At 53.0% G+C, this 15,804-nt stretch overlaps 1 protein-coding gene across 6 annotated transcripts in view; it reads left to right on the top strand.

Moving 5' to 3' along the window:
- Nucleotides 1–15,804, top strand: part of LOC142243730 (uncharacterized) — a 1,240,762-nt gene that overhangs the window by 1,144,744 nt on the left and 80,214 nt on the right. For all 6 annotated transcript variants that reach the window (XM_075315928.1, XM_075315929.1, XM_075315931.1 and 3 more), the window contains 3 exons: nt 10,261–10,344; nt 10,419–10,697; nt 10,908–10,964. In XM_075315928.1, the coding sequence (XP_075172043.1) occupies nt 10,261–10,344; nt 10,419–10,697; nt 10,908–10,964 (420 nt within the window). The remainder of the gene's footprint in view (nt 1–10,260; nt 10,345–10,418; nt 10,698–10,907; nt 10,965–15,804) is intronic.

Here is a 15,804-nt window from a genome sequence, read left to right as displayed (position 1 = left end):
GATGCCACATTTCCCCTATGGCTGGCACACATCCTCTATGGCTGGCACACGGCCCCTGTGGCTGGCACACAGGCCCACTCTGGCTGACACACAGGCCCCCTATTGCTGCACATGGCCCCTTGTGGCTGGCACACAGGCCCACTGTGGCTGGCACACAGGCCCACTGTGGCAGGCACACAGGCCCACTGTGGCAGGCACACATCACCCTCTGTTAGATATCGCCCCCATGTTGCTGCTTTTAGTAAAATAAACTCTTTCCTTACCTTCTGCAGCACTGTCCTCCTTCGTGTCTCCCTCCTTGGGTTTGAGCTCCTACTGTCTCCTGCACTTCCTACTTCCTGGTTCTAGTGCCGGTCATGTGATCGGGACAGCAGAGAGATATCTCTGCGTGCATGATCACAGCACCAGGAGGGAGATCGGTTAGACACGCTGGAGGAGGTGAGTAAAGAGTTTATTATTTTACTATGGGCAACAGTATGGGGGCCATATCTAACACAGGGGTGCATGTGCGATCAAAGGTAAGCACAGGCAGATATAATATGCCCCGCTGCCCCAGCCCCCCAGCGTGATGCGGTTTCAGCACCACGCTGATGGACAGCGGCTATGCATATTATATGAGCGGGAGCAGGAGATCTAACGCTGCCGCCCGCAGCTTCACCTGCCCCCACCGGCCCCCAGCACCGCTCCAGAGCTGCCTGCACCTCCACTGGACTCTGTATATATATATATACACCCCCCCGTAGATTCGGATTATAAGACGCACCCCCTACTTTCCCCCCAAATTTGGTGGAACAAAAGTGCGTCTTATAAAGCGAAAAATACGGGTAGTTAAATCTGTGTGGAATATCTGGGGTGTTGAAATATATGTTGTGAAATGCTTCTATTAGCTTAGTTTTTGCCTTTTAATAATTACATTTCTATCTATTTGTTTTGTGGTTTTTGTGTGCAGAATACATTTTTGTTAATACATTCTATTTTGTTAACAGCAGTTATTTACCCGGGGGTGAAGCTGGGTAGTGCAGCTAGTGGAATATAAAAATAATTTAGAGTAGGACTGCCCCAAAGAGGTTTGCCGTGACATGGCGGGGCAGCCCAAGGAATTGCAATTTTTTTGCCAAAAATCTCAAATAAATAATCAGACAGTTTGGAATTTTTAGTGCAGTGCACATCTTATAATACATGCCATTTTCAGTTTAGCTGGCTTTCTTGGTTTTATTATAAAATGTGACCTGTCCTAAGAATGTTAAGGCGCTGCAACATTTCTTGGGGTTTACAAATTATTACATAAAGTTTATTAAAAAAAATGTATGCCATTGCAAGACCTCTGACAGACATGACGAAACAAGGTACGGACTTTTCTAACTGGCCTCACGGTGCTTTATACGCGTCTTGGCTGTCTCATAAGATGTTCAGCGTCAGCACCGGTGTTGATACAGACTGATGTTTCTCTTCCATTCGTGGTGGAAGTTGATGCCTCAGAGGTGGGGTGGGAGCTGAATTGTCACAGGGTCCGTCTATTGGCAATCTTTATCCATCTACAGCCGAATGTAATTGCGACATTGGTAATAGGGAGTTATCAAATTAGCTCTTATGGACTGGAGACACTTTTTGGAGTCAATTATTCATCCGGTTACTGTAATTACGGACCATAAAAATCTCCTTTATCTCGAGTCCGCAAAATGTCTCACACTGAGACAAGCTCGGTGGTCTTTATTTTTTAATAGATGTAATTTGTTTTGTTACTTATCATCCAGGTTCTAAAAACAAGAAGGCTGTTCCTCTGTCCAGGAGTTTTCCGAGAGGAGGGGGGGGGGGGGCACGTGAAGAACCGGTACCCATACTGCAAAAGGGAGTGGTAGTGCCGGTGCTCAGTATAGACGTATGACGTGCAGGGTGTGACTGGCGGACGGATGTTTGACATGGAGGATCTGATGGGAGGACGGACATGTGACATGGAGGGTGTGAAGGGAGAACAGACACAAAATGTGGAGGGTGTGATTGGGGATGGACTTCTGTTGTGGCGTGTGTGATGGGAAGATTGTCGTGTAACGTGGAGGGTGTGATGGGGGACGAATATGTGGCGTGGAGGGTGTGATGGGAGGATAGACGTGTGACGTGGAGGGTATATTGGGAAGACGAACACATGACATGGATGGTGTGATTGGGGGAAGGTTGTGTGACGTGGAGGGTGTGATGGGGACGAATATGTGGCGTGGAGGGTGTGATGGGAGGATTGACGTGTGACATGGAGGGTATATTGGGAAGATGAACACATGACGTGGATGGTGTGATTGGGGGAAGGTTGTGTGACGTGGATGGTGTGATGGGGGACAAATATGTGGCGTGGAGGGTGTTATGGGAGGATAGACGTGTGACATGGAGGGTATATTGGGAAGATGAACACATGACGTGGATGGTGTGATTGATGGAAGGTTGTGTGACGTGGAGGGTGTGATGGGGACGAATATGTGGCGTGGAGGGTGTTATGGGAGGATAGACGTGTGACGTGAAGGGTATATTGGAAAGATGAACACATGACGTGGATGGTGTGATTGGGGGAAGGTTGTGTGACGTGGAGGGTGTGATGGGGATGAATATGTGGCGTGGAGGGTGTTATGGGAGGATAAACGTGTGACATGGAGGGTATATTGGGAAGATGAACACATGACGTGGATGGTGTGATTGGGGGAAGGTTGTGTGACGTGGAGGGTGTGATGGGGACGAATATGTGGCGTGGAGGGTGTGATAGGAGGATAGACGTGTGACGTGGAGGGTAGATTGGAAAGATGAACACATGACGTGGATGGTGTGATTGGGGAAAGGTTGTGTGACGTGGATGGTGTGATGGGAGGACGGACGTGTGATGTACAGGGTATGATTTGAGAACAGGCATGTGATGTGGAGGGTGTGATGGGAGGACGGACTTGTGATGTGCAGGGTATGATTTGAGAACAGGCATGTGATGTGGAGGGTATGATGGGGGGACGGATGTGTGACGTGGAGGGTGTGATCGGGGATGAATGTGTGATGTGGGGACAGACGTGTGTTTGCTGTCACATATGAGTGTGGACTGACCATCACGTCTCCACTCTTTCTTACACGTCTGATGACATCATTGTGGGAGGCCGTTGTGACCTCACACCATCTTTTTTATACGGCTGATGACATCATTCTGGGAGGCAATTGTGACCTCACACCATCTTTTTTACACGTGTGTTGACATCATTCTGGGAGGCCGTTGTGACCTCACATCATCTTTTTTATACGGCTGATGACATCATTCTGGGAGGGCATTGTGACCTCACACCATCTTTATTACTCATCTGATGACATCATCTTTATTACTCATCTGATGACAGCATTCTGGGAGGCCATTGTAACCTCACACCATGTTATTTATACAGCTGATGACATCATTCTGGGAGGGCATTGTGACCTCACACCATCTTTTTTACACGTCTGTTGACATCATTCTGGGAGGGCATTGTGACCTCACACCATCTTTATTACTTATGTAACAGTGTGTCCCTCCCCTGCCTTTGCTCATGGTGTAATAGTCTGTCTCTCCTTGACTGTCCTGTATGTACTACTGGTGGGGGATTGTTTGTTCTTCAAAGCATGGGACTTCTCCAATCCACAACCTGGTAAACAAGAAAGAGCCAGGACTTCTAAAGTCCATTCATGTATCAAGTGTCCAGGCTGAGTTGGACTCTTCTGCGCACCTAAGGGGCTGATCCCAGGAGAGAAGAACAATGAGACCCATGTTAGTTCAGTTAGTTGGATCTCAGCTGGAGAAGGACTAGGATCTATTGCTGAGGCTGGATCCTAGTGCCTGTGTATGGACTGTCACAGATTGGAGATTAGTGGCCACGTGGGATTGCGTTTTGTTGTTCACCCTGTTGCACTCAAGGAACTCATATAAGGACCATTGCCATATTTTCCCTGGTGTTGGAATACCGGGAGGCGCCCCTGGATCTTTTGTTTTGTTGTGGACTCCTTGCAGACTTTAAGGATTTATATTTGTTTGGGGCTTTATGTTTGTGGTTCCAATAAAGTCCTTTGGATTGTTCCTTGGCCTGGCGTCCCTTTCTGCTCTGTCCCATACCCTGTCACAAACTGGTTGGCAGCGGCGGGATCAGAGCAGAAAGAATGGAGGACAACGGCCCATTAACATCTGGAACCAGAACCTCAGGATACAGGAACTGGACTGTGGTGAGCCTACAAACAAAGGCCCGTGAATTAGGAGTTGGCTACAAAGGACTCTCTAAGGAGCAACTAATTGAGGCATTGGAAAACGCATTTCCACAGCAATGGGAGGAAAGACAGGAGCTGGAGGTAAATACCCAAAAAAGTCAATGGGTTGTGTGGTATGAGGAGGAGATGGCACTGCTTGGAGATGAGGCCACCATAGAAGATAAGAGGGAGGCCATTTGCAAAGCTGAAGAGAGGGCAGCATTGCTGGAGAGGAGGCTTGCTGTGGAAGCAGCTAGAGGCTCAAGACAAACTGTAACCACAGCACCTACTATGAGGGAATTCTCCAGAGTGTCCCGCAAGGACTTTAAGCCATTTAATGAGGCTGCAGGCGACATTGAGGGCTTCTTCTAGGACTTTGAGCATCAGTGCCGATTAATGGAAGTCCCAGAAAGAGAGCGAGTCAGACACCTGGTGGGCTTCTTGGAGGGTGGAGCTGCCGACGCCTATGGAGCTATGGACCCTCAGTGGAATTGTGAGTATGGGGAGATAAAACAGACCATTCTAGAACATTATGCCGTGACCCCAGATACTTATAGGACTCAGTTCCGTACGTTAGCCTGTGATGGGGAAGTGTCTTTCAAGATGTATGCCCACAGACTGAAACAAGTATGCCATCGCTGGCTGGAGGGACAGAGGGCCTTAACTTGGGAGACGTTCATCCAGGTCATCCTGAAAGAGCAGTTCTATGCCAGGTGCCCTGCTGAAATCAGGGAATGGGTACGCGAGAGGAGACCAGAGACAATGGAACAAGCTGCTGCTCTAGCTGATGAGCTTCTCACCATCAAGCCTCAATGGAAAAGGCTACTAGTCAGTGAGAAAAAAACTACCAGCTCCCCAACACCAGTGGTCCCTTGTCCTTTGGCCTCCAATGTTCACCATCCCATTAGGCTACCAACACATGGTGGACCCCATGTGAATGTGCCTCCTACTACTCCTGCCTCCTCTTTGGGAGTACGACGTGGAGAAAGACTCATAAAACGTAGATGTTAGGGATGTGGGCAGCTGGGTCATCTGCAAGCTCACTGTCCAGCTGTTCGGAGGCAAAACAGTTACAGACCCCCTTTGCCTGTCCATTATCTACAGACACCCTCAACCGGAGAAGAGCTGGATTCACTCCCTGATGATTCGACAAAAGACTGATATGTTGACTTCCCTACCAGGAGTCTATGGGGTGCGAGCCACAGCCGCCCGTTCTTCTGATCTTCAGCATAAACATCTACAGGAGGTCGTGCTGGATGGCCAAAAAGTTGTTGGCTTTCGTGACACTGGGGCTTTTCTCACCATCGCAGATCCCCGAGTAATTCAACCAGAAGCAATGCAAAAGGGACCAGGAATTGCCATTGAATTGGCTGGAGGTACTCAAAGATACATTCCAAGAGCGAGTGTGACCCTGGATTATGGTTTTGGGCAAACCAATGCATGATTGGTGTGATGAGCGGCCTTCCTGCAGACATTCTTCTAGGGAATGATGTGGGGAATCTTCAATGCCACTTTGTCGGTGTGATAACCAGAAGTCAAGCCAAGAGAGCAGCAGATGTGGACGTGTTCAACCCATCAATGGAAATGAGGCAACCCGAACTGCCGTCACAGCCGGTGAGTAATTCTTCTTGTGGGTCTCATATGAATGTCACTTGGGATAAAGTTCAGTTTAGACAAGAGGTAGAGACTGACCCCACCCTGGCTAGCTTTAGAGCTCGGGCTGAAATAGGGCAGTTAGGAGAAAATGGGGAAAAAATTATCAGAGAAAATGGACTTCTATATCGGGTTACCAATGCTGACTCCTTAGATAAACCCTGAACTTATAGCAAACAGCTTATTGTTCCTCAGAAATACAGAGTTTCCCTATTACACTTTACTCATGACATTCCTACTGCCGGCCATCAAGGGAAAACAAGCACCGAGAGACGATTGACTCAAATTTTCTATTGGCCTGGAATTTCTCAAGCAGTGGCGCATTTCTGCCAATCTTGCGACATATGTGAGCGTAGAGGGCGACCCGGAGATCACCCAAAGGCACCCTTGCAACCACTCCCTATCATAGAAGAACCCTTTCAAAGAGTAGCTGTCGATATCATTGGACCTCTGGCTAAACCAAGTAAATCTGTAAAGCAGTACATTCTCACTGTTGTGGACTACGCCACCCGATATCCAGAAGCCGTGGCCTTGTCAAGTATTTCTGCAGCCAAGGTGGCCTAGGCCCTTGTTACCATTTTCACCCGAGTATGATTCCCAAGTGAGATCTTATTGGACCAAGGCTCCCAGTTCATGTCAGAGTTGGTGCAGTGTCTGTGGCGCACCTGTGGAGTACAAGCAATTCGAACTACAGCATACCATCCTCAAACCAATGGACTTTGTGAACGATTTAATCAAACACTGAAAAATATGATAAGGGCCTTCACTGACAGGGATTCCGACTGGGAGAAGTACCTACCCCATCTCCTGTTCGCCTATCGGGAAGTTCCCCAGGAATCCACTGGGTTTTCCCCCTTTGAACTACTGTATGGAAGAAAGGTCAGAGGACCCTTAACTCTGCTAAAGGAATATTGGGAGGGGCAAGTTGAAGATACAGGAACCCATGTTGTTCCATATGTCCTCAAGCTTCTGAAAACCCTGGCTCAACTTGCTACTTTGGCTCAGGATCATGTGCGGATGGCTCAAACCAGACAGAAGACATGGTATGACCGCAAAGCACGCTATCGAGAATTTGTAGAGGGACAACAAATCTTAATGATTGTTCCCCATCGGCAAAATAAACTCCAGGCAACATGGGAGGGTCCCTTCCGGGTTCTCAGAAAACTAAACGACACCAATTACCTTCTTGCTCTAGATGATCAGGGTCTAAGACAAAGGACTGTCCATGTGAATATGATTAAGGAGTACCATGACCGGACATTACCTATGATACCAAGCTGTCGGCTGGCTTCAGAAGATGGTCAGGAGGATGAGGACCCATTACCTGATCTTGTTGAAGCAGCCAGAGCCCCATCCACTGTGGAACAAGTTCCTCTGAGAGATCACTTAGATTCCTTACAGAAAAAACAAATGCTGGGAGTGCTCCATAAGAGATAGGCATTTTTTTCATCCCGACCAGGTAGAACCACAGTAACCCAACATCATGTGGACACTCAGGACATCCGTCCCATACAGCAGGCTCCCTACCGGGTACCAGAATCAGAAACACCATGCAGCATGAGCTGGAGGAGATGTTACAGCTTGGGGTGATTCAGGCCTCCCATAGTCCTTGGGCCTCTCCTGTTGTGTTAGTACCCAAGAAAGATGGGAGTACTCGATTTTGTGTGGACTACTGACGACTAAATGACCATACCATCAGTGATGCTTACCCAATGCCCCGCATTGATGAACTTCTAGACCGGCTAGCTGGGGCATGATACGTCACCACCTTGGATCTCAGTAAGGGATACTGGCAAATTCCCCTGACGGAGGAAGGTAGAGAAAGGTCGGCTTTTATAACCCCCTTTGGTCTGTATGAATTTCTAAACATGCCTTTCGGAATGAAAAACGCCCCTGCAACCTTTCAGAGAATGGTGGACCAGATCCTCCGGGGATGTGGCGACTTCACTTGTGCCTACCTGGATGATATCGCCGTCTTCAGCCACACATGGGAGGAACATCTGAATCAAGTAGCTGTTGTTCTTGACCGGATTCTCTCAGCAGGCCTAACTATTCGACCTGATAAATGCCAATTGGGTATGGGTGAAGTCCAATAACTAGGGCATCGAGTAAGAGGAGGGAAGTTACGTCCTGAACCTGCCAAAATCCAGGCTATTAGAGACTGGCCTATACCCCAAACTAAGAAACAAGTTATGGCTTTTTTGGGCACTGCCAGTTATTACCGAGAATTTGTTTCTCATTTCAGCAGTGTGGCCAAGCCCCTAACAGACCTCATGAAGAAAACAATGCCCCGGCTGGTGATCTGGACTCCAGCCTGTGATGAGGCTTTTAACCGGCTGAAGGACGCCTTGGTCTGCGACCCTGTTCTGGCTGCTCCAGACTATAAGAAGAGATTCATTGTGCAGACAGATGCCTCTTCTTATGGATTTGGAGCTGTACTCAGCCAGGTGAATTCAGCCGGGGAGGAGCACCCCATTGCCTACCTCAGCAGGAAACTGCTGGACCGAGAAGTGGCCTATGCAACTGTTGAGAAGGAATGCCTGGCTGTAGTATGGGCCCTTAGGAAACTAAGGCCGTATCTGTATGGGCGAGAATTCACTGTGGTTACTGATCACAATCCCCTCACCTGGCTGAACAGAGTCACTGGGGACAATGGACGCTTACAACGATGGAGCCTGGCTCTTCAACCCTATAACTTTACAATACAATATAGAAGGGGCAGCCAACACCAAAATGCAGACGGATTGTCCAGGCAAGAGGAGCCCTGAGTCAGGGTCGGCATGTTTACGTGTACTTGACAAGCGACCTGTTGAGGTCACTAGTCCGTACACAAATTGAGGGGGGGAGGGGTTGTAACAGTGTGTCCCTCCCCCGCCTTTGCTCATGGTGTAATAGTCTGTCTCTCCTTGACTGTCCTGTATGTACTACTGGTGGAGGATTGTTTGTTCTTCTCAGCATGGGACTTCTCCAATCCACAACTTAGTAAACAAGAAAGAGCTAGGACTTCTAAAGTCCATTCATGTATCAAGTGTCCATGCGGAGTTGGACTCTTCTGCCCACTTAAGGGGCTGATCCCAGGAGAGAAGAACAATGAGACCCATGTTAGTTCAGTTAGTTGGATCTCTGCTGGAGAAGGACTAGGACCTATTGCTGAGGCTGGATCCTAGAGCCTGTGTATGGACTGTCACAGATTGGAGATCAGTGGCCACGTGGGATTGAGTTTTGTTGTTCACCCTGTTGGACTCAAGGAACTCATATAAGGACCATTGCCATATTTTCCTTGGCGTTGGAATACCGGGAGGCTCCCCTGGAACTTTTGTTTTGCTGTGGACTCCTTGCAGACTTTAAGGATTTATATTTGTTTGGTCCTTTATCTTTGTGGTTCCAATAAAGCCCTTTGGATTGTTCCTTGGCCTGGCGTCCCTTACTGCTCTGCCGCATACCCCGTCACAACTTATCTGATGACATCATTCTGGGAGGGCATTGTGACCTCACACCATCTTTATTACTCATCTGATGACATCATTCTGGGAAGGCATTGTGACCTCACACCATCTTTATTACACATCTGGTGACATCATTCTGGGAGGACATTGTGACCTCACACCATCTTTATTACTCATCTGATGACATCATTCTGGGAGGGCATTGTGACCTCACACCATCTTTATTACTCATCTGATGACATCATTCTGGGAGGGCATTGTGACCTCACACCATCTTTATTACTCATCTGATGACATCATTCTGGGAGGGCATTGTGACCTCACACCATCTTTATTACTCATCTGATGACATCATTCTGGGAGGGCATTGTGACATCACACCATCTTTATTACTCATATGATGACATCATTCTGGGAGGGCATTGTGACCTCACACCATCTTTATTACTCATCTGATGACATCATTCTGGGAGGGCATTGTGACATCACACCATCTTTATTACTCATCTGATGACATCATTCTGGGAGGGCATTGTGACCTCACACCATCTTTATTACTCATCTGATGACATCATTCTGGGAGGACATTGTGACCTCACACCATCTTTATTACTCATCTGATGACATCATTCTGGGAGGACATTGTGACCTCACGCCATCTTTATTACACATCTGATGACATCATTCTGGGAGGGCATTGTGACCTCACACCATCTTTATTACTCATCTGGTGACATCATTCTGGGAGGACATTGTGACCTCACACCATCTTTATTACTCATCTGATGACATCATTCTGGGAGGACATTGTGACCTCACACCATCTTTATTACTCATCTGGTGACATCATTCTGGGAGGGCATTGTGACCTCACACCATCTTTATTACTCATGTGGTGATATCATCATTGTGCTTTCTTGTCATGCAGGTTGGCAAAGCCATAGAGACGCAGCAGAGTTGGCCCCGTATGATGGCGTGTGGTTGAATCGCCGGCCGCCCATGTACCGCAGACGTGAGTTCAGGCTATGACTTTATCCCTTTATTACAGTATTCCAGATATTATGCTACACCCCGGTTATGTTTCAGGGGTGCTGAGGAAGCGCAGTGGCCGCAGATCCCCCAACTTTTCCCGCGTAGAACTCGAGTGCTTTGTCTCGTTAATGGACCGCTACCTGCCAGATGAGCTCCAAAGGGCAGGGGCCATATCTCTGCGCCAGCGTCGAGCCATCCTCCAGGAGATCGCCCGCTGCTTGGAGCCCATGTCTGGCTGCCTCCGCACTCCGCGCCAGCTGCTACACCGGTGGGCAGATTTCAACAACAGAGACCCCGAGCGGCTGATGGAAATAAGGATGCAGCTGCTGTATGGTGAGAACAGGGGGATGGGGGCATGGAAGTGACGGCAGGTACATGCAGTGTCACATATGTGTCCATCACACATTCTACGTGTGATACTGCGAGATGGGGGATACGGAAACAAAAAGGTCATCAATCTAGTTCTGCCCTGGAGTCTTCTCATCTGACACAGATGAAGCAGCTCAGTGATTGATCAGTATCCATTACCATTTGTTGTTACAGCCGCCAGTTGTGAGCAGAGCTGGGACTCATCAGATGTGCAGATAGCGCCCTCTCCAGGTAGGAGTGGTGACAGGTGCCCCGTGTGCATGAGCAGAGAGGTGACAGGCGCCCCGTGTGGATGAGCAGAGAGGTGACTGGCGCCCCGTGTGAATGAGCAGAGAGGTGACTGGCGCTCCGTGTGGATGAGCAGAGAGGTGACAGGCGCCCAGTGTGGATGAGCAGAGAGGTGACAGGTGCCCCGTGTGGATGAGCAGAGAGGTGACTGGCGCCCCGTGTGCATGAGCAGAGAGGTGACAGGCGCCCCGTGTGGATGAGCAGAGAGGTGACAGGCTCCCCGTGTGGATGAGCAGAGAGGTGACAGGCTCCCCGTGTGGATGAGCAGAGAGGTGACTGGCGCCCCGTGTGGATGAGCAGAGAGGTGACTGGCGCCCCGTGTGGATGAGCAGAGAGGTGACTGGCGCCCCGTGTGGATGAGCAGAGAGGTGACTGGCGCCCCGTGTGGATGAGCAGAGAGGTGACAGGCGCCCAGTGTGGATGAGCAGAGAGGTGACAGGTGCCCCGTGTGGATGAGCAGAGAGGTGACTGGCGCCCCGTGTGGATGAGCAGAGAGGTGACTGGCGCCCCGTGTGCATGAGCAGAGAGGTGACAGGCGCCCCGTGTGGATGAGCAGAGAGGTGACAGGCGCCCCGTGTGGATGAGCAGAGAGGTGACAAGCGTCCCGTGTGGATGAGCAGAGAGGTGACTGGTGCCCCGTGTGGATGAGCAGAGAGGTGACAGGCGCCTCGTGTGGATGAGCAGAGAGGTGACTGGCTTCCCGTGTGGATGAGCAGAGAGGTGACTGGCGCCCCGTGTGGATGAGCAGAGAGGTGACTGGCGCCCCGTGTGGATGAGCAGAGAGGTGACAGGCGCCCCGTGTGGATGAGCAGAGAGGTGACAGGCGCCCCGTGTGGATGAGCAGAGAGGTGACTGGTGCCCCGTGTGGATGAGCAGAGAGGTGACTGGTGCCCCGTGTGGATGAGCAGAGAGGTGACAGGTGCCCCGTGTGCATGAGCAGAGAGGTGACAGGCGCCCCGTATGGATGAGCTGAGAGGTGACAGGCGCCCCGTGTGGATGAGCAGAGAGGTGACAGGCTCCTCGTGTGGATGAGCAGAGAGGTGACAGACTCCCCGTGTGGATGAGCAGAGAGGTGACAGGCGCCCCGTGTGGATGAGCAGAGAGGTGACAGGCGCCCCGTGTGGATGAGCAGAGAGGTGACTGGCGCCCCGTGTGGATGAGCAGAGAGGTGACTGGCGCCCCGTGTGGATGAGCAGAGAGGTGACTTGCGCCCCGTGTGGATGAGCAGAGAGGTGACAGGCGCCCCGTGTGGATGAGCAGAGAGGTGACAGGCGCCCCGTGTGGATGAGCAGAGAGGTGACAGGCGCCCCGTGTGGATGAGCAGAGAGGTGACAGGGGCCCCGTGTGGATGAGCAGAGAGGTGACAGGTGCCCCGTGTGCATGAGCAGAGAGGTGACAGGCGCCCCGTGTGGATAAGCAGAGAGGTGACTGGTGCCCCGTGTGGATGAGCAGAGAGGTGACAGGCGCCCCGTGTGGATGAGCAGAGAGGTGACTGGCGCCCCGTGTGGATGAGCAGAGAGGTGACTGGCGCCCCGTGTGGATGAGCAGAGAGGTGACAGATGCCCCGTGTGGATGAGTAGAGAGGAGACAGGCGCCCCTTGTAGATGAGCAGAGAGGTGACAGGTGCCCCGTGTGGATGAGCAGAGAGGTGACAGGCGCCCCGTGTGGATGAGCAGAGACGTGACAGGCGCCCCTTGTAGATGAGCAGAGAGGTGACAGGTGCCCCGTGTGGATGAGCAGAGAGGTGACAGGCGCCCCGTGTGGATGAGTAGAGAGGTGACAGGTGCCCTGTGTGGATGAGCAGAGAGGTGACAGGCGCCCCGTGTGGATGAGCAGAGAGGTGACAGGCTCCCCGTGTGGATGAGCAGAGATGTGACAGGCTCCCCGTGTGCATGAGCAGAGAGGTGACAGGCGCCCCTTGTAGATGAGCAGAGAGGTGACAGGTGCCCCGTGTGGATGAGTAGAGAGGTGACAGGTGCCCTGTGTGGATGAGTAGAGAGGTGACTGGCGCCCCGTGTGGATGAGCAGAGAGGTGACTGGCGCCCCGTGTGGATGAGCAGAGAGGTGACTGGCGCCCCGTGTGGATGAGCAGAGAGGTGACTGGCGCCCCGTGTGGATGAGCAGAGAGGTGACTGGTGCCCCGTGTGGATGAGTAGAGAGGTGACAGGCGCCGTGTGGATGAGCAGAGTGGTGACAGGCGCCCCGTGTGGATGAGCAGAGAGGTGACTGGCTCCCCGTGTGGATGAGCAGAGAGGTGACTGGCGCCCCGTGTGGATGAGCAGAGAGGTGACTGGCGCCCCGTGTGGATGAGCAGAGAGGTGACAGGCGCCCAGTGTGGATGAGCAGAGAGGTGACAGGTGCCCCGTGTGGATGAGCAGAGAGGTGACAGGTGCCCCGTGTGAATGAGCAGAGAGGTGACAGGCTCCCCGTGTGGATGAGCAGAGAGGTGACTGGTGCCCCGTGTGGATGAGCAGAGAGGTGACTGGCGCCCCGTGTGCATGAGCAGAGAGGTGACAGGCGCCCCGTGTGGATGAGCAGAGAGGTGACAGGCGCCCCGTGTGGATGAGCAGAGAGGTGACTGGCGCCCCGTGTAGATGAGCAGAGAGGTGACAGGTGCCCCGTGTGGATGAGCAGAGAGGTGACTGGCGCCCCGTGTGGATGAGCAGAGAGGTGACAGGCGCCCCGTGTGGATGAGCAGAGAGGTGACAGGCGCCCCGTGTGGATGAGCAGAGAGGTGACAGGCGCCCCGTGTGGATGAGCAGAGAGGTGACAGGCGCCCCGTGTGGATGAGCAGAGAGGTGACTGGCGCCCCGTGTGGATGAGCAGAGAGGTGACAGGTGCCCCGTGTGCATGAGCAGAGAGGTGACAGGCTCCCCGTGTGGATGAGCAGAGAGGTGACAGGCGCCCCGTGTGGATGAGCAGAGAGGTGACTAGTGCCCCGTGTGGATGAGCAGAGAGGTGACAGGCGCCCCGTGTGGATGAGCAGAGATGTGACTGGCGCCCCGTGTGGATGAGCAGAGAGGTGACTGGCGCCCCGTGTGGATGAGTAGAGAGGTGACAGGCGCCCCGTGTGGATGAGCAGAGAGGTGACTGGCTCCCCGTGTGGATGAGCAGAGAGGTGACTGGCTCCCCGTGTGGATGAGCAGAGAGGTGACTGGTGCCCCTTGTGTATGAGCAGAGAGGTGAGTGGTGCCCCGTGTGGATGAGCAGAGAGGTGACTGGCTCCCCGTGTGGATGAGCAGAGAGGTGACTGGCGCCCCGTGTGGATGAGCAGAGAGGTGACAGTCGCCCAGTGTGGATGAGCAGAGAGGTGACAGGTGCCCCGTGTGGATGAGCAGAGAGGTGACAGGTGCCCCGTGTGGATGAGCAGAGAGGTGACTGGCGCCCCGTGTGGATGAGCAGAGAGGTGACTGGCGCCCCGTGTGGATGAGCAGAGAGGTGACTGGCGCCCCGTGTGGATGAGCAGAGAGGTGACTGGTGCCCCGTGTGGATGAGCAGAGAGGTGACTGGTGCCCCGTGTAGATGAGCAGAGAGGTGACAGGCGCCCCGTGTGGATGAGCAGAGAGGTGACAGGTGCCCCGTGTGCATGAGCAGAGAGGTGACAGGCGCCCCGTGTGGATGAGCAGAGAGGTGACAGGCACCCGTGTGGATGAGCAGAGAGGTGACTGGCGCCCCGTGTGGATGAGCAGAGAGGTGACAGGCGCCCCGTGTGGATGAGCAGAGAGGTGACTGGCGCCCCCTGTGGATGAGCAGAGAGGTGACGGGCGCCCCGTGTGGATGAGCAGAGAGGTGACAGGCGCCCCGTGTGGATGAGCAGAGAGGTGACTGGCGCACCCTGTGGATGAGCAGAGAGGTGACGGGCGCCCCGTGTGGATGAGCAGAGAGGTGACTGGCGCCCCGTGTGTATGAGCAGAGAGGTGATTGGTGCCCCGTGTGGATGAGCAGAGAGGTGACTGGCGCCCCGTGTGGATGAGCAGAGAGGTGACTGGCGCCCCATGTGGATGAGCAGAGAGGTGACTGGTGCCCCGTGTGGATGAGCAGAGAGGTGACAGGCGCCCCGTGTGGATAAGCAGAGAGGTGACTGGCGCCTCGTGGGGATGAGTAGAGAGGTGACAGGCGCCCGTGTGGATGAGCAGAAAGGTGACAGGCGCCCCGTGTGGATGAGCAGAGAGGTGACAGGCGCCCCGTGTGGATGAGCAGAGAGGTGACTGGCGCCTCGTGTGGATGAGCAGAGAGGTGACTGGCGCCCCGTGTGGATGAGCAGAGAGGTGACTGGCGCCCCGTGTGGATGAGCAGAGAGGTGACTGGCGCCCCGTGTGGATGAGCAGAGAGGTGACTGGCGCCCCGTGTGGATGAGCAGAGAGGTGACAGGCGCCCAGTGTGGATGAGCAGAGAGGTGACAGGTGCCCCGTGTGGATGAGCAGAGAGGTGACTGGCGCCCCGTGTGGATGAGCAGAGAGGTGACTGGCGCCCCGTGTGGATGAGCAGAGAGGTGACTGGTGCCCCGTGTGGATGAGTAGAGAGGTGACAGGCGCCGTGTGGATGAGCAGAGTGGTGACAGGCGCCCCGTGTGGATGAGCAGAGAGGTGACTGGCTCCCCGTGTGGATGAGCAGAGAGGTGACTGGCGCCCCGTGTGGATGAGCAGAGAGGTGACTGGCGCCCCGTGTGGATGAGCAGAGAGGTGACAGGCGCCCAGTGTGGATGAGCAGAGAGGTGACAGGTGCCCCGTGTGGATGAGCAGAGAGGTGACAGGCGCCCCGTGTGGATGAGCAGAGAGGTGAC

This window comes from Anomaloglossus baeobatrachus, chromosome 6 (genome assembly GCF_048569485.1).
Source record: "Anomaloglossus baeobatrachus isolate aAnoBae1 chromosome 6, aAnoBae1.hap1, whole genome shotgun sequence".
NCBI classification, from domain to species: Eukaryota; Metazoa; Chordata; class Amphibia; order Anura; family Aromobatidae; genus Anomaloglossus; species Anomaloglossus baeobatrachus.
This window is presented reverse-complemented; position numbering and strand designations above follow the sequence as displayed.